At 48.5% G+C, this 18,008-nt stretch overlaps 1 protein-coding gene across 2 annotated transcripts in view; it reads left to right on the top strand.

Moving 5' to 3' along the window:
* DDX17 (DEAD-box helicase 17) overlaps positions 1–18,008 on the top strand; it is a 75,940-nt gene that overhangs the window by 38,968 nt on the left and 18,964 nt on the right. For both annotated transcript variants that reach the window (XM_082266175.1, XM_082266174.1), the window contains exons 3-6: positions 6,147–6,243; positions 6,358–6,491; positions 8,690–8,755; positions 8,835–8,976. In XM_082266175.1, coding sequence (XP_082122301.1) covers positions 6,147–6,243; positions 6,358–6,491; positions 8,690–8,755; positions 8,835–8,976 — 439 coding nt within the window. The remainder of the gene's footprint in view (positions 1–6,146; positions 6,244–6,357; positions 6,492–8,689; positions 8,756–8,834; positions 8,977–18,008) is intronic.

Here is an 18,008-nt window from a genome sequence, read left to right on the forward strand (position 1 = left end):
GTGTGTCCCCCCACTGCCTTGGCGGCTTATGGAACGCAGAGAAAACGCAGGACGCCGCAGGTTTTTCCCTGCAATGATGATTTTCAGCGCGCTGTTAAGGAACAATGGCGCAATTTCCGCAAACCTTTTGCTGTGCCAAGTAGGTTCAAGCTACATTATCCTTTTTCGCCTTCCACTGATGAACGGTGGTGTGTGCCACCCCCGGTGGATCACGCAATTGCGGTTTTGAACAAATCCACTGCGATTCCTGCAGAGGATTCCCCGGTGTTCCGTGATGCCACGGATAGGAGACTGGAGTCTCTTGCCCGTCATACTTATTCTGTTACGGGTTCGATGCTTAAAGCTCTGTTTGCCTCTCTTATGGCGGCCCAGGCTGTCGCAAGTTGGACGCAGATGCTTAGGCGCGTCCTAGTGGCCGATTCGGCCTCGCCGGCGACCCTGGATATGGTGGATCAAATCCACCAGGGTGTCATGTATCTGTGTGATGCGGACTTGGACTTAGTCCCGTTGGCTGCACGTGTACACAGCGTGGCGGTGTTGTCTCGCCGCCTGGTTTGGTTGAAGTGTTGGTCGGTGGACCAATCTTCGCGTAAGACCTTAGCCAATCTGCCTTATGATGGGTCTCGCCTTTTTGGGGAGTCCTTGGATGCGTTGATTAAGGGGATCACCGGAGGTAAGAGCACTCTCTTGCCCCATTTCCCCAAGGCTAAGGGGGCTTCTGGGAAGAAGCATGCTAATTTTCGGCCTCCTCAGGGGTCCTTTCGTGCCTTTTCGGTCGCACTACAAGGGCAAACCGTTCAAGGGACAGGGCTCTCAAAAGAAGCCCTGGTCTGGTAAACAGAAGTCCGGTCAGTCCGGACCCGCTGCCCACAGTACGGCCTGAAGGGGCGCCCTCACCCAGTTTTGGGGTGGGGGACGCTTGCTCGGTTTTCTTCAACCCTGGTTGGCCCGCGTGCGGGACCGGTGGGTTCAGGAGATCGTTCGATCTGGTTACAAGATCGAGTTTCTCTCTCGGCCGGAGAGCAGATTCTTTCCCTCAAATCTTCAACTGTCTCCAGAGCGTTTACGGGACCTGCACCTGGCAGTGCGAGACCTGAGGGCTCAGGGAGTGGTGGTTCCGGTGCCTCATCGGGACAGATTTCGGGGGTTTTATTCCAATCTGTTCACCGTGCCCAGGAAGGAGGGCAAGGTTCGTCCGATTCTGGACTTGAAGGCTCTAAACCGCTCTGTGCGGGTTCGCAAGTTCCGCATGGAATCCCTGCGGTCGGTGGTGGCTGCCCTGGTTCCGGGGGAATTCATGGCCTCCATAGATTTGAAGGATGCGTGTCTTCACATCCCGATTTTTCGAGGGTCACCAGAGGTACCTTCGATTCGCCATTGCGGAGGATCATTACCAGTTCGTGGCGTTACCTTTTGGTCTCGCCTCGGCTCCACGGGTTTTCACCAAGGTGCTTGCACCGGTTCTGGCCTTGTTGAGGGCCCAGGGCATCTCTGTCCTGGGGTATCTGGACGACATTCTGGTTCGATCTGTGACCAGCCAGGGTCTGGAAAAGGACCTGTCTGTCACGATGCAAACTCTGCAGGAGTTTGGTTGGACGATAAATTTTCCAAAGTCCACAATGAGTCCGTCGGTTCGTCTTCCCTACCTGGAAATGATCCTGGACTCGGTTCAGGCGAAGGTCTTCCTGCCGGAAGACAAAGTCAGGACTCTTCAGGAGGAAGTCAGGTCCCTCAGGGACGTTCCGCACTAGTCTCTGCGGACGTGCATGAGATGTCTGGGATTGATGGTCTCGGCCTTCGAGGCGATTCCCTTCGCCCAGTTTCACACGCGGGGTCTCCAATCGGAGATCCTGTCCAGGTGGGACGGGCGACCTCAATCTCTGGATCTTCTAATCTCGTTGGGCCATCGCACCAGAAGGGACCTTCTGTGGTGGCTCCAGTCCCCGATGGTGTCGGGGGGCAAGTCTTTTCGTCCGATCTCATGGACAGTGATCACCACGGATGCCAGCCTGTCGGGCTGGGGTGGTGTTCTGGGCGTTCTGTCCGCCCAGGGAACTTGGTCGGAGGGGGAGTCCTCCCTTCCGATCAACATTCTGGAATTGCGTGCGATAAATCTCTGCCTTCATCATTGGACGGACCGGCTGCAGGGCTGTCCGGTCCGGGTGCAGACGGACAATGCCACGGCGGTGGCCTACATCAACCACCAAGGGGGCACCAGGAGTGCCCGAGCGGCTCGAGAAGTGGCCGACATTCTGTCTTGGGCCGAGACTCATGTCCCGGCGATAACGGCGGTTCACATTCCAGGGGTGGAGAACTGGCAGGCGGACTATCTGAGTCGCCAGACCCTGGATCAGGGGGAATGGTCTCTCCACCCGGCTGTCTTCCAGATGTGGACCTGTTCGCGTCTCGTCTCAACAACAAGGTGAGAAGGTTCGTGGCAAGGACGCGCGACCCTCGGGCAGACGCGTCGGACGCGTTAGTGGCCCCGTGACATCAGTACAAGCTGATGTATGCGTTTCCACCGATTCAGTTGCTGTCCAGGTTCCTTCGCAGGTTACACTCGGAACGCAGCACGGTGATTCTTGTGGCGCCGGATTGGTCTCGCCGGTCCTGGTACGCAGACCTCGTGAATCTGGCGGTCGACGCCCCGTGGCGTCTGCCTCTTCGAGACGATCTCCTGTCTCAAGGGCCGTTATACCACCCTGCTTTACAGTGGCTGGCTTTGACGGCCTGGCTGTTGAGACCAAGGTCCTGAAGGAGAGGGTCTCTCCCCTGAGGTCGTTCATACCTTGATAAACCTAGAGGAAGTCTTCCTCGGGGAAGGTTTACTACCGTACTTGGAAGGCCTATTTTGCCTGGTGTGAGTCCAGGGGGTTTTCACCCCGCACGTACTCGGTTTCTCAAGTATTGTCCTTCCTTCAAACAGGTGTCGATCAGCGTTTGGCACTGGCTACGATAAAGGGTCAGGTGTCTGCGCTGGCCGTTCTTTTTCAACGTCCCGTGGCTTCCAACTCCTTGGTTGGCACTTTTGTTCAGGGTGTGCGGCATCTGGTTCCTCCTAGGAGGGAACCTCTGCCTCCTTGGGACTTGAATCTCGTTCTATCTGTGTTACAACGTGCTCCTTTTGAACAGATCAGGGAGATCTCGTTGCCTATGTTGTCCAAAAAGGTCGCCTTTTTGGTTGCGATTACTTCGGCTCGCAGAGTGTCGGAGCTGGCGGCTTTGTCCTGCAAGTCTCCGTATCTGGTTATTCACTTGGATAAGGTGGTCTTGCGACCTAATCCTTCCTTTCTCCCGAAGCGAGTTTCGGAATTCCATCTCAATGAGGATATTGTCTTGCCTTCGCTGTGCGCGAAGCCTAAACATCCGAAAGAGGTGAGGCTACATTCTTTGGATGTTGTTCGGGCGATTAGGGTTTACCTTAAATCGACTGAGTCTTTTCGAAAGACTGATTCTTTGTTTGTTCTTCTAGAGGGTCCTCGGAAGGGCATGGCGGCGTCGGCCTCTACCGTCGCCAAATGGATCAGGCAGACCGTTGAACAGGCATATGTCTTGCAGGGGAAAGTTCCCCCTATGCCTGTGAAGGCGCACTCCACTAGATCTCTGAGTACGTCTTGGGCCTGTCGTCATGGGGCTTCTGTAGCCCAGGTGTGTAAGGCGGCGACCTGGTCGACCGTACACACTTTCACAAAATTCTACGAGGTAGATGTTCAGGCATCGCCGGATGCTTCCTTTGGCCGCAAGGTTCTTAGTGCGGCTGTTCCCTAGGGTCACCTGTTGGGATCCCTGGCTGTTGGGATATGTTTTTTATCCCCTGGTTAATTGTTTTTCCTGGGTTGTTGCTCTTGTTGAGCAAGTTTTTTTCCTATTGCCCAGCTGGTTTCCTTTGGTAAGGTTCCTTTCTTTGATGCGGAGACTGCGTTGCCTTACGGCGCGGATGCGTTTCCCACCCCTCATGTTTGCACTGCTTTGGGACGTCCCCATTGTGACGAATATGAAGAGGCGGCGACTGTCGGAGGACATAAGAGAAAACAGAATTTTTGTAAAATCTTACCTGTAAAATTCCTTTCTCTGAGCCCTCCGACAGTCGCCGCCCCCGCCCCTCTTTTGGGGTTTTGGTTATATACTCTACTGCTATTCCACTGAAACTGAGATATGGTTGCAGGAAGTAGGAGGGTATTGACTGAGGGGACCACCCCTTGAGGGTGGGATATGTTAAAAGCTTTAATGTTAACATATTCTGTTGCCTAGCTACTCCTTCGTAGCAAAGTCTAATACCCCCCCATTGTGACGAATATGAAGAGGCGGCGACTGTCGGAGGACTCAGAGAAAGGAATTTTACAGGTAAGATTTTACAAAAATTCCATTTTCTCCCCTGCTTTTACAAGCATCTGATCACACCAAGATTGGTGTGTTCAGTTGCTTTCCCTATTTAAAAATGGCGCTATACATCCTTGAAACCGAAAGTAGCAAAATAGCGGGTTCCTATACCGTAAAGCTCATCAAAGACTTTCCAATCCTCCACGATCTTTATGGTAAGCCAGGGCTAGACAAACCCCGGGGGGCGCCAGGTCGCATTGGCGACTAGAATTAGCGACCTGGTGCCTGGGGTGCACTGCAAGAGGTGTCCTGTCCCTTTTGCGCCCCCCCCCCCACCACTCGCCGAGTGCACGGACTACTGCGCTGTCCGAAAATTGAGGCCGCGGCTCTTCGGCCTTCTTCAGTGAGAGAACGGGGAACTGGCGTCCTCTTGTGGTGGCCAGGAATTTGACAAGCAGTAACTAATGGCTGTTTCCCCTGCCTGTCCTCAATGCCTGTCCATCTCCTTCCCCCCAAGAGGAGATGAGAGGGAAGTTTTTTTGCAGGCTTCATCTCCCTGTCCACTTACCTTTGCTTAAAAAGTGGACAGGGAGTGTGGTTGTTATTATTATTTATTATTATTATTTATTTATTTTTTAAAATTATTAAATTATTTCATTTTTTTTTTATATTGAAGAAAAATATCTTTTTTCAATTATAAAAAAAAATATTTTTTATCTTTTTTTTTTTTTTTTTTTTTTTTTTTTTATAATATAACCAAAGGAGTTGGTTAATAATATATAATTTTTTTTTTTTTTTTTCCTCATCGCCATGCTTCAGCCGATGGCCCCTTTTCACACAGGCTTTCTGATCAGGTCCGCCTGTCAGTTTTTCAGGCAGACCTGATCGGACCTTTCAGTCTCCTCTATTGAGCAGTAATCTGCCGCCATCTGATCCTGTCTGCCAAAAACAGACGGATGGTGGTTCTATTTTCTATCCATCCCGTGGGTCGGATCAGATGGCATCGGATGGAAACAGACAGTCTGTTTCCATTCGATTGCGCTATAGAGGAGAGTGGGGTTCTTCTAGTCGTCTTTATGTGTAAATTTAGTATGTTATTTTTTTGGAAATAAAGCTTTTTAGCTGGCTCCTAGGTTTCAGGAAAATTTGCAAGCCCTGTGATAAGCGCTGGCTGAAAACTCGGGTTTCCTTGTGGGATGAGAGAGCCGTGAAAGGGGGGGGCTCCCCTCTCACTGCTTGTAAAAGCAATCCACAGCAGCTAATTTACTGCTAGAATTGCTTTTTCTAGAAAGCCGACAAAAAAAAAAAAAATACTGGGATGATGCCTGTAGCTGTTCATCATCCCAGAAAAACCACCTAAAGCCAAATCGCGTACATGTACATGTACGTGATTTGGCATTAAAGTGGGTTAGCGTGTGCAAAAACTCGCATAAACTACTCTGGCAGTGGAAGGGTTGAGGGCAAAGCTGTTGGATACAGTTGAAATTTATGAAATAGCAGAATGACATTATGACTCTTAGGCTTCATGTACACTTGGCTATGTTGTGGCTTGGGAAAATGGGACAAAAGTTTGCTGTGTTTTGCCGTTGCCAGCAGATAAAACTTTTCTATCCTGCATGCGATTCTTCTGCATACAGGAGAGGGTGGTTGAACCTCCTCTAACTGCAGCAGCTCATAAGTGCTGCTTTTCTAGAGTTGAGTTTAGGAGCTTTGGCAAAAAAATGCCAAAAGCTCCAAAATTCAAGTTTAGGAGCTCTAGTGTGCTTAAAAGTATTTAAATACCTGGGACATTTTTTGCTAATTTTTTCGCCCCTTCCCTTATACAGCCTGACTTAGACGAACTGCGCAGGAAGAAAGAAATTACAGTTAGAGGAGTAAACTGTCCAAAACCTATATATGCTTTCCATCAGGCCACTTTTCCACGTAAGTTAATTTTTGTTTAATTTTGCTTGTATAGATTTGTTGCAGACTTCATTTCTGTGTGTATATAAATATACTTTTTTTTTTTTTTTTTTTCTTAATTTCATTAATTTTCAGAATACGTTATGGATGTGCTCCTTGACCAGCGTTTTAAAGAGCCAACACCTATTCAGTGCCAAGGATTTCCTCTTGCCTTGAGTGGTCGAGACATGGTGGGCATTGCCCAGACTGGTTCTGGCAAAACACTTGCGGTATGTGAGAATTCTTATAAAACTACTGGTTTCCTATTCGGCAAAGTAATAACCAAATGCATTGGCACAAGCACTCACATTTAGCTGCACACTGCTGCCTTCTCCAGGTAGTACAGCGTTGCCTCTCTAAACTTACAGGAGGGGGAGGGGAACACCTGCACTATAGCTTACTGCAATGCACATGTGTTTTTTTGTGCTTTGATGCACTACATTTCCAAAACTAGCGAAGGTGAATCTTTTCATGTGCTAAGGTAGGTGCCAGCAGTGTGAAGAAGCCCTCATATTTTTTTTTTTTATTCAGCGAAGTACCTAGGTTTAACTTGCAATCTAAGGATCACAGTAGTGCGGATAGTGCACTCCTGTGACCTGTTTTCAGCAGACAGTGGGCTTAAGTCAGCTGACGTTACAGAGCTGGTCCAGGCTCGGGCAAGCTCACGACAATTAAGTCGGGAGGATCCGCCCACAAGCCTGGACTAGCACCCTGCTCAGGCTCCCAGCAAGCCACTGAGAGCCTGAGGCGGCTACTCCCACCCTCTCCACAGCCCAGCACTTCATTGAGCCTGGGGGGGGGGGGGGGAGGGGAGGTGGCAGAAAGTTGTGAGAACCAAGCGATCAACGGTGCTGCATCCAGCTAGCTAAGTAGTAGTAAAAAAAAAAAAAAAAATGAATCCCTATACATTTATTTTAAGCCTTTGTGCCAGTCAGGTTTTCTGCATGCCGATGTACGGACAAGCATTAAAGGTCATCTTTTTGCTCTCTCCTGCTATCAGTTTTCTGCTTCTTTCACTGTCCAGTTAGCAGGTCGGGATGGACAAAGGACACTGCTGTGGTGTCCCCCATCTGCCTGTGTTACTAAATGTTTAATACTCACGACCGTTGACCTGCCTTCCTCAGTTGCTCAATACTTTAATGCGCCAGCTACCAAAACCAAGGGCATTAATCTATTTTACACCACCCTCAACCACAAGAATCTTTCTCAAATCTACTCCAGTTCTCCACTGGGAAAGGGACTTCGGTACCACTCACGACACGCGGACCTAGGAACTGGCACTATCGCACACATATTCGGCGACGAAATGCACCAACCTGTGGGAACTCACAAAATCCTCTTGCAGTGGTACCTCACCCCACAGAGGATTGCTAAGTTTTCCCCAACTGCCTCCTCGGAGTGTTGGAGGAGGTGTGGAAGAGAAGGCTCCCTGATCCATACGCTTTGGTCCTGTCCTCGCCTGAGTGGCTTCTGGCTGGACATCTTTGTACTAGCCAGCAAGGTCACGGGCATCACATTACCCGGGCTCCCCTGACATGGCCCTGTGCTCTCTAGGAATTGATATGATCCCTCCCCAACTCCGTACAGTCTACACACACATTCTCTTGGCGGCCAGGTTGACGCTTTTTAGACACTGGAAGGATGTACCCCCCCCCCCCCGTCCCTGAAAGAGGTCATGGACACCGTACAACTGCATGCCACCTATGAACTAATGTTCGCATCCGCTAACAGACCTTGCAAGACATCGGCTCAATGGGAGCCCTGGACATCATGGTTCGCTTCTCAATCAAGGCAGTAGTTTCTGTGGTTGATATACTTCTTTCTTCTTTTTCTACTTCTCCTGTTGCCTTTTATTTTTCCCTTTTTTTCTTTTGCATGCCGTTTCTCCCTTGCCCACACGCCTGTTACCCCCTTTTCCTACCTTCTTCCCATATGTGACGCTTTTTACAGTGCTGTCCTATCCAACAGCTGACCTAGAACTAGGTATATTACACCGATGTTACTGTTAAATTGTTGACCTGCTCTGGGGGTCCGAGCCCCCCCCCCCCTTGGGCTGGAACACAGATTGATCCCAGTGGGGTGCCCGGACATGTGGGGAGGTGAGGTTCCCTAGGTGGCTCTGAGTGGGCTGCAAAGGTACTACTGATTTGATCGTTACTGAACTTCTAACATATTGCCTTACTCTAATGCCTTGTGAAGCTTTGTTACATGTTAATGCTTGATGACTGTCACTGTTATGGTATATTGCTACCCTCTCATGTTGTCTGTTTCAGTTAAAACAATAAAAATTATTGAACCTAAATGTTTAATACAAATCCTTTGGTAGGTTAAAAAGTGTATTTCAGTTGTGTTTTTATTGGTTTACCTAGAGATCAGCTTTAGAGTGCCTCATTTCACGGGTTTGTGTTTTTTTTTTTTTCCCCTAAAGTATTTGTTGCCTGCTATGGTACACATTAACCACCAGCCTTATCTGGAGCGTGGGGATGGACCAATTGTAAGTATAGTTTTATTATCATTGTAGCCCTGTGACAAAATAGCTTCATGGAAGATAATCTTGCTTTGTATTATTATAGTGTTTAGTTCTCGCTCCAACAAGAGAGTTGGCTCAGCAAGTGCAGCAAGTTGCTGATGATTATGGAAAGTCGTCTCGTTTAAAAAGCACATGCATCTATGGTGGCGCTCCCAAGGGTCCACAGATAAGAGATCTAGAGAGAGGTAAGGTTTAATTTTTTATTGAAAAAAGTGACATATTTAAAATTGCAAAAATTTTTTCCTGTGCATTAATAGACCTAAATTTCAACCTGGGTTATACTGCCACCTACAGCTCTTCTCTCCCCACCTCTTCATGTATTTACAGGAGGCTCTGATGACAGTGGGAGCTATTGGCTCCTGCTGTTAGTCAAATCCTGTGAGGAGGGGGCAGGTTTGAGCCTCCCTGTGTGCATGTATGAATCTCGACTCTGGAGTAGGGATTGACCGATATTGTTTTTTTCAGGGCCAAAACCCATTATCGGCTGCTTTTCAGGCCAATAGCTGATAAGAGATGCTTATATTCTGTACATCTTAAAGTTTTGAAAAATGAAACCCCATTTCTACGCAAATCTGGTATAAACTAAACATTTTTGTTAAAATTTTAAACATTAAAAGTAAACAGCTGGGAAAAATAAAGTTCTTGGAAAATAACTTTATTAGATGGCTTCCCAAAACATTTAAATTTAAGTCACTACTGCAAAGCTAGATAGTACACGATTTCTTCAATGCTCCCAGTTAAGTAGAACAACATTATAGTGCAGAAAGCCAGATGCAGTATGTCACTTGCCACCGCAGCCCTTCGCTACTTGAACTACTTCTGGCAGTCTCTCCCCAGCGGCGTCCAGGCGGTTAAACTTCCACATGCGGGTGGTTAGAGATGACGTAACTATCTCTGCTTGTCCGCGGCTTCATCTCTGTCAAGAGCAGCCTTCATGGCCCTGCTGTAGGGGTGGAAAAGCCGTAATGCAAGGCGGGCAGTGAGAATCTCTCTGCTGCCCATCATACGGCTGACAGAGCAGCCTTTGCTGTCCTGCTGCAGAGGAGGAGAAGAGACGGCAGCGAGTGCCTCGCGGGGACAGGGAGGTCCGACCAATGTCAGTAAGTTTCTGACCGATAGTCACAATTTTCAAATAGATATCGGCCACTCTGATAATCGTTGACCCCCCCTACCCTGGAGTGTATCTGCACAAAACAGGTTTTTTTGCTTTTAGAGAAGCAAATTGGGGGGGGGGGGGTGGTTGGGAAATCAAAAAGAGGAGAGAAGGGGCTGCACTGTGCAAAGCGCAGGTAAGTATAACCTCTATAGTACCTTGTACCATCTGGGGTACCTGGGTCTAATTCAAACATCCTTACCTATTACATATTTGGTCTTTGTCTGTCTGGTCTCATGTTCAGAAACCTAAATATTATCCCTTGGCTGCCCCTCCATGAGAGTTCATTAAGGTGTTGCTAGTGAACCCTTCGATGCAGGCCATGCACTGGTTTCTCCACTCAGGGTCCTCACTGTGTGGGGAGATTAACTTCACTACCTTACTACTTCTGCCTATTGTCATAACACATCTCCCGGACTTGCCCAGACTCTTCTCCAAACTCCTATATTATTTTCCCATATCAGGATAGAGAAGCTATTCTGCCCTTGCATTCTCAAAAAATCTCCCCTTTTTGTACCTGTTCGCTAGCTTGGCACTGGAAAATTCACACTGCCCCCATTCCCAGTGCTTCCCTTTTGCATCCCCTCCCACCCACATGTAGTCTGTAGGTGGCCTGGAGCTTGCCTGCTTGCCAGAACACTTCAGTTACAGGGCTGCTCTACAAACATTTGCTCAGATATCTCCAAGCATCTCAGACTCGCTGAGATCCACAAGTTAGGCACTTTCAATCTTTAGGTTTGGTGCTTTCCTTTACTTGGGGCATGAGGCTTAACCCCCAACCCCCCCCCCCCCCCCCCCTTTACTCTGCAATATATCACTTTGGGCCGTTCTTTCCTAGTGTAATAAGGAGCTCCATCTTAAAGCTTATTCCTGTTCATCATCCTGCAAATTCTTGTTTGGATTTGCCAGATGCCTAGCCCTTAGTACCCTTCAGGTATTTGTTTGGCCATGTACAATCAGGTAAGCCTCAGCTTTGTTCTATTATCAAAAGTTTACAAAGTTCTATTAAGTTGATGGTTTTTGCCTCTGTGGTTGCCAGTTTCGGATGACTGTAGATGCAGGCAGCTTTGTTACGGGGGTTCCCCTTTTTTTGTTTGAGGATTTGGGCTGGTTAGCATTGTTGCTGTTGTCCTCCTTTCAGATTCATTGTTTTGGGGCATCCCATGAAGTAATGCATATTAACTCCTCTGTGTCCTGTGATGTACCATTAAGAAATTAGTATTTCTCTTTCATTCTTTGACGGACACAGCTCCAGAATCTTCTTGACCATTGTTATGCTGCCTCCTACAGGAGTAGGGCACTAGGCAGGCCACGCCTATGGGGCAGTCCCAGGGGGTATACTCCAACTTCCTGCTTAAGGTATTCTGTTTTTTCTTTTTTCTGCCTAGTCAGGAGTAAGGAACCTGGTTCCTTGTTGGGATCTCTGGTCCTAGCTTTTTTTTTTTTTTCTTTTTTAAACTGTATTTTTTTTCTTCTTTTTATTTTTTGTTCCTGTGAGGACTACAATCAATTGCAGGACTGGTCTACGGACTGGATATTATAGATCCTTGTAGTCTCCCCAGTCCGGCCAGCGAGCGTGTGCAGACCTCAGCTACGCACCAGGTCAGCCGCGACATAGCCCCACTGGACAGGGGGCTGGCCTGGGAGGTAACCGTCCTGGTCCAGGCCCGAGTTGCAGCGTGCCTCCTGGCCCGCAACACCCCTATTCCGATGGAGAGGTGGTCTGCCTGGAGCGGTGCCCAACCGGTTCCATGGTATGGTAAGTAGTGTGTCGCCGCCCCCCCCCCCCCCCCTTTTCCCTGGTGGCCTTTCCGGGTGGACTTGGGCCCCTCCCTGGTACAGTTGGACCCCCCCCCCTAGGTTCACCTCCTTCCCACACAGCGTCTCCCCCACCCCATTCATATGTCGTGGTCCTCTGTGGACCACCCCCCCATCTATCCACACCTAGCTACCCCCCTCCTGTTCCCCCCCAGGGGGACGACCATACCTGTCCAGATGCGTTTTAGGGGGGTGCCGCAGGCTTTCGAACGCGCATTCTTTTGGCGGTGTGTCCTGATGGGGGCTCCTGCCAGGGCCCCCCTTTTACTGTACAAATGGCCTTTGGTGTCCCCTGTGGGTTTCGGGAGCCGCCATTTTGTTGTGGATGGCTAGCTGTATATTTGGTGGCCATGTTTGTGTAGTCTGGTGGTCATTTTCTTGTGGTTTCCCATTGACTAGAGTGGTAGTTATGTTTTTGGAGTCGGTGATTGCGACGGTGGACCTCTAGTGCTGACTCCTGGACTTCTTCTTTCTCCTTGGACTCCACATAGTGTATAGCCTCAATAGGCGGACTCCGGGCCGCCTCCAGACCCACACGGACTTAAATCTGGACCGCCGAAGCGGTCTGCTTCCTTCTGTCATCAGCGGGGGGGCAGAATTGAGAGGATCGGGAGGATCGGAGTGGCTGTGTCTTACACTTGCAGTGCTGCATGATTACAAAAAGCTGAGTACTTTTTCTTACCCAGCGGAGAGTATGTCCTACAAAGTCCCGCCTCCTGGGCCGGCTCTTACCTATGATAGACAGAACACTGGTGACGTTTATCATAGGAGCCGGTGTCCAGGAGGCGGGACTTTGTAGGACATCCTCTCAGTCGGGTAAGAACTTGTATTCGGCTTTTTGTAATCATGCAGCACTGCAAGTGTAAGACACAGCCACTCCGATCCTCCCGATCCTCTCAATTCTGCCCCCCCCGCCGATGACAGAAGGAAGCAGACCGCTTCAGCGGTCCAGATTTATGGGGGCACGCACAGTGGTCAATCTGCATTAATGGGGGCACGCACAGTGGTCAATCTGCATTAATGGGGGCACGCACACTGGTCGCTCTGCATTAATGGGGGCACGCACACTGGTCGCTCTGCATTAATGGGGGCACGCACACTGGTCTCTCTGCATTAATGGGGGCACGCACCTGGTCACTCTGCATTAATGGGGGCACGCACCTGGTCGCTCTGCATTAATGGGGGCACGCACACTGATCACTCTGCATTGGATGGGGGCAAGTTTTGGGGAATGGCTTTTTTTGTTGTTGGCATTCTGTATTTGGAATTTGACGGTCACTTTTCCGGACCACGGACTGAATGGAAAATTTGTAAGTGGACCTTTCAAGTTTACATTTGAGTACCCCTGGTGTATAGCATCCGGCGCTCTCCTCTGTGCTGACTGTGGGTGGTGAATTCCTGTGGGTGCCCTGCGACTCTCCCTGCTATAGCAGCGATTTAGTTGTGCTGGGACCTGTGGTGCCACTAGCGTGACGGTGGGGGTCACTTAGTGTTTTTTTTTTTTTTCCCCCTCATTTTTGTCTGTGTGGTTCCCTGGAGCACATTTTACCCCCTGATCCCATCTCAGAGGCAGCAGGCCCTTCCTGGTCCCAGTCCACCCTGTCTGCTATGGTGGCGGCTCTGAAGTCCTTGGTGTCCAAGGTCGATATGGTCCTGCAAAAACGGACCAGCAAAACGCATCCACCGCCTTCACCTCCCTCTTCTGTCTCCTCAGATTCTGAGTCTGATCTGGCTGCCGCGGAAGCGAGTCTCCCTGCTGGGCCTGCATCCACGCATCCTGATTGGTCTGATAGTGGGGATGATTCCTCTTCTACTACAGCTGCGCATGAAAAAGCGCTTGTGGATGCACTGACTGTATCTGTGCGGGAAACTTTAAAAATGGAGGATGCAGCTGCATCGGAGGCACCAGTCACCTGGAATACCCATAAACTCTCAAAAGCGGCAAGGGTTTTTCCTTTTCCCGCATATTTTGACAAATTTTTCACAACCCAGTGGGGTTGCCCAAAACACAATGTGGCGGTACCTAAGCGTTTCGCTAGACGGTACCCCTTTTGAAGAGTCCCTGTTCTAAAAGTGGATGGTCCCACCTGTGGTGGATTCCCTGGTTTCCAGGCTGAACAAATCCACCCTAATTCCGGTGGAGGAGTCTCTGGCTTTTAAAGACCCTTTTGATAGGAAGGCGATGACCTTGGTCCGGCACGTGTTTAACCACTTACCTACAGTGCACTTTCACCCCCTTCCTGCCCAGACCGATTTTCAGCTTTCAGCGCTCTCACACTTTGACTGAGAATTACTCAGTCATGCAACACTGTACCCATTCAAAAATTGTGTCCTTTTTTTCACACAAATAGAGCTTTCTTTTGATGGTATTTAATCACTACTGGGTTTTTTATTTTTTGTGCTATAAATAAAAAAAGACTGAAAATATTGTGAAAAAACGCATTTTTCTTTGTTTCTGTCATAAAATTTTGCAAATTAGTAATTTTTCTTCACAAATTTTGGCCAAAATTTATACTGCTACTTATCTTTGGTAAAAATAACCCAAGTAAGTGTATATTATTTGGTCTTTGTGAAAGTTATAGAGTCCACAAGCTATGGTGCGAATCATTGAAAATTGATCACACTTGATCACACCTGATGTACTGAAGGCCTATCTCATTTCTTGAGACACTAAAAAGTCAGGAAAGTACAAATACCCCCCAAATGACCCCTTTTTGGAAAGTAGACATTCCAAGGTATTTAATAAGGGGCATGGTGAGTTTTTTGAAGTTGTAATTTTTTCCCACAATGCTTTGCAAAATGAAGATTTTTTTTTTTATTTTATTTTTTTTTACAAATTGCCGTATTAACAGGTTATTTCTCTCACACAGCACATGTATACTTGCAACTACACCCCAAAACACATTCTACTACTCCTTCTGAGTATGGCGATACCACATGTGTGAGACTTTTTCACAGCCTGGCCACATACAGAGGCCTAACATCCAACCAGCACCGTCCGGCATTCTAGGAGCACAAATTTCACATATAATTTCCTGACAACCTATCGTACTTTTGAAGGCCCTGGAGCACCAGGACAATGGAAACCCCTATAAAATGACCCCATTTTGGAAAGCAAACACCCCAACGTATAATTTTTGAGGCATAATGAGTCTTTTGAATATGTCATTTTTTTCCACAAGTTTTTGGAAAATGTGGAAAGAAAATGAAAACACATTTTTTTTTACACAAAGCTGTCCATTTATGCAATATTTCTAACACATAGCATGTACATAGCAAAAATTGCACCCCAAAATACATTCTGCTATTCCTCCTGAGTATGGCGATACCACATGTGTAACACTTTTTCACAGCCTGGCCACATACATAGGCCTAACATCCAAGTAGCGCTTTACACAAAGTTGTCCATTTATCCACTTTAAGACTGGGCCTATTTTTGACACTTGGTGTTTACAAGCTAAAATCATTTTTTTGCTAGAAAACTACTTGGAACCCCCAAACATTATATATTTTTTTTTAGCAGAGACCCTAGAGAATAAAATGGAGATCGTTGCAATATTTTTTATCACACCATATTTGCGCAGCAGTCTTCCAAATGCGATTTTTTTGAAAAAAAATCACTTTTTTGATCTAAAAAATAAGAAAACAGTAAATTTAGCAAATTTTTTTTCCATAATGTGAACGATAATGTTACGCCGAGTAATTAGATACCCAACATGTCATGCTTCAAAATTGCGCATGCTCACAGAATGGCGCCAAACATTGGTACTTAAAAATCCCCATAGGCAACATTTTAAAAATTTCTGCAGGTTACTAGCTTAGAGTTACAGAAGAGGTCTAGGGCTTAAATTATTGCTCTCGCTCTAACGATCGCGGCGATACCTCACATGTATGGTTTGAACACCGTTTACATATGTGGGCGGGACTTGCGTATGCGTTTGCTTCTGCGCGCGAGCTAACGGGGACAGGGCGCTTTAATTTTTTTTTTTTTTTTTTTTTTCCTATTTATTTTATTTATTTTTTTATTTTTACACAGTTTAAAAAAAAAAATGTTTTGATAATTTTTATTCCTATTACAAGGAATGTAAACATCCCTTGTAATAGAAATAGGCATGACAGGTCCTCTTTATTGTGAGATCTGGGGTCAAAAAGACCTCACACCTCACAACTACACTAAAAAAGAAAAAAAAAAAAAAAATTGTTGAAAGAGGAAAAAAAAAAAAGCAAAAAAAAAAAGCGGCCCTTTAAACCGGTTGCTAGGCAACGTCTTTTGACGTAGCTCCGGTCCTCCAAGACCATAGAGTTGAGTGAGGGCCATCTTGCCCTCACTCGACTTCCTGTCTCTGAGGATCCGGGACCGGATAGTTTTCCCCGCTGCCGGCGGGTCCGGTAAGCTGGGAAAACGTCTGGGACGCGGCAGGAGGGGGGGGGGGCACCTCTTCCCCTGCACCGTAAGGGTAATTCCGCGGCGAATCCGCCACTGGGACCACCCTTATCTGAAAGCCGACCGCCCGCCGTTTCAAAAAATACCGGGGTTATGGGGGCTATCTGCTGCCATAACCCCAGTATTTAGCTTTTAATGGCCGACGCATATAGTCGTTAGGCGGTCAGTAAGTGATTGCATGTATATGGCAAACAGGTGACGATGACTGACGGGGTGACAGGTGACGATGACTGACGGGGTGACAGGTGACGATGACTGATGGGGTGACAGGTGACGATGACGGATGGGGTGACAGGTGACGATGACGGATGGGGTGACAGGTGATGATGACTGATGGGGTGACAGGTGATGATGATTGATGAGGTGACAGGTGACGATGATTGATGAGGTGACAGATGACAATCACTGACCGGGTGACATGTGACGATGATTGATGGGGTGACAAGTGACGATCACTGATGGGGTGTCAAGTGACGATGATTGATAGGGTGACAGATGACGGTGACTGATGGGGTGACAGGTGACGATGACTGATGGGGTGACAGGTGACGGTGACTGATGGGGTGACAGGTTACGATGACTGATGGGGTGACAGATGACTGATGGGGTGACAGGTGACGGTGATTGATGGGGTGACAGGTGACGGGGCGATGGTCACTGATGGGTGACAGGTGACGGGCGATGGTGCACGGCGGTACTGATGGCAGTCTCTGGTGACCGGTGAACTTTAGGCTACATTCACATGTGAGCGTAGCGATCACGGGCAGAATCACTGCGATTCTGCCCGCGATCCAGAAATCATTGCAAATGGCGGGACGCCTGTGCGTTGCCCGCTGTGCGATGTTGCTGCGATTTCCGCCTGCCGAATCGCGGTAACATCACGCAAACAACGCATGACGCCCCAAAGAAACTCTTGTACTTTTTTGGGCGTCATGCGATGTTTGCGCGATGTTACTGCGATTCGGCAGGCGGAAATGGCGGCAACATCGCACAGCGTTTGGGGTGCTATTGCAAATCACGGGCAACGCACAGGCGTCCCGCAATTTGCAATGATTTCCGGATCGCGGGCAGAATCGCGGTGATTTTGCCCGCGATCGCTGCGCTCACATGTGAACGTTATGGGTGTCAATTTCTGGGCACTGATGAGGTGACTGTTGGGTGACAGGTGACATTGGGGGGGGCTGGGGACTGTGTGGGGACCTTTATTACTGTGATTTTAGTGTGATTTTACTTTGTACATGTGTACAGAGCAGTAACTCACTATTTCTAGCTCTTCTCCCCTCATACTGGAAACTGTATGAGGGGAGAAGAGCTAGTAACAGTCAGTTACTGCTCTGTGTTTACATTTTGTGATCGGCTGTGAATGGATTCACAGCCGATCACTTAGTAAACAGTCACGGTCAGTGACTGTTTACTACCGCCGGTGACAGCTGTGTTCCTACGGAACACAGTGCCACCGACATGACCGCGCTGCGCGCTCCCGATCGCGCATGCGCGGTCATCTCCCGGCCGCCTCCATTGTGATCGGCTGTGTCATTGGAACACAGCCGATCACGTGGGAAACAGCCATGCCTATTGGCTGTTTCCCCCCTGCCGGTGACCGGCTGTGTCCCGGGGACACACCGACACCGGCAGTGCACGGCGGCGCGCCCGCGATCGCGCGCCTGCCGTGCTTGAATGGGCGGACGTCATATGACGTCCGCCCAGGATAATAGCCGCACCGTCCCGCCGTCATATGACGGCGGGCGGGCGGTAAGTGGTTAATCTGGCCGGTTCAGTCCTTAGGCCGGTGTTCACCATTG

This window comes from Pelophylax lessonae, assembly GCF_965119305.1.
Source record: "Pelophylax lessonae genome assembly, chromosome: 8".
NCBI lineage: Eukaryota > Metazoa > Chordata > Amphibia > Anura > Ranidae > Pelophylax > Pelophylax lessonae.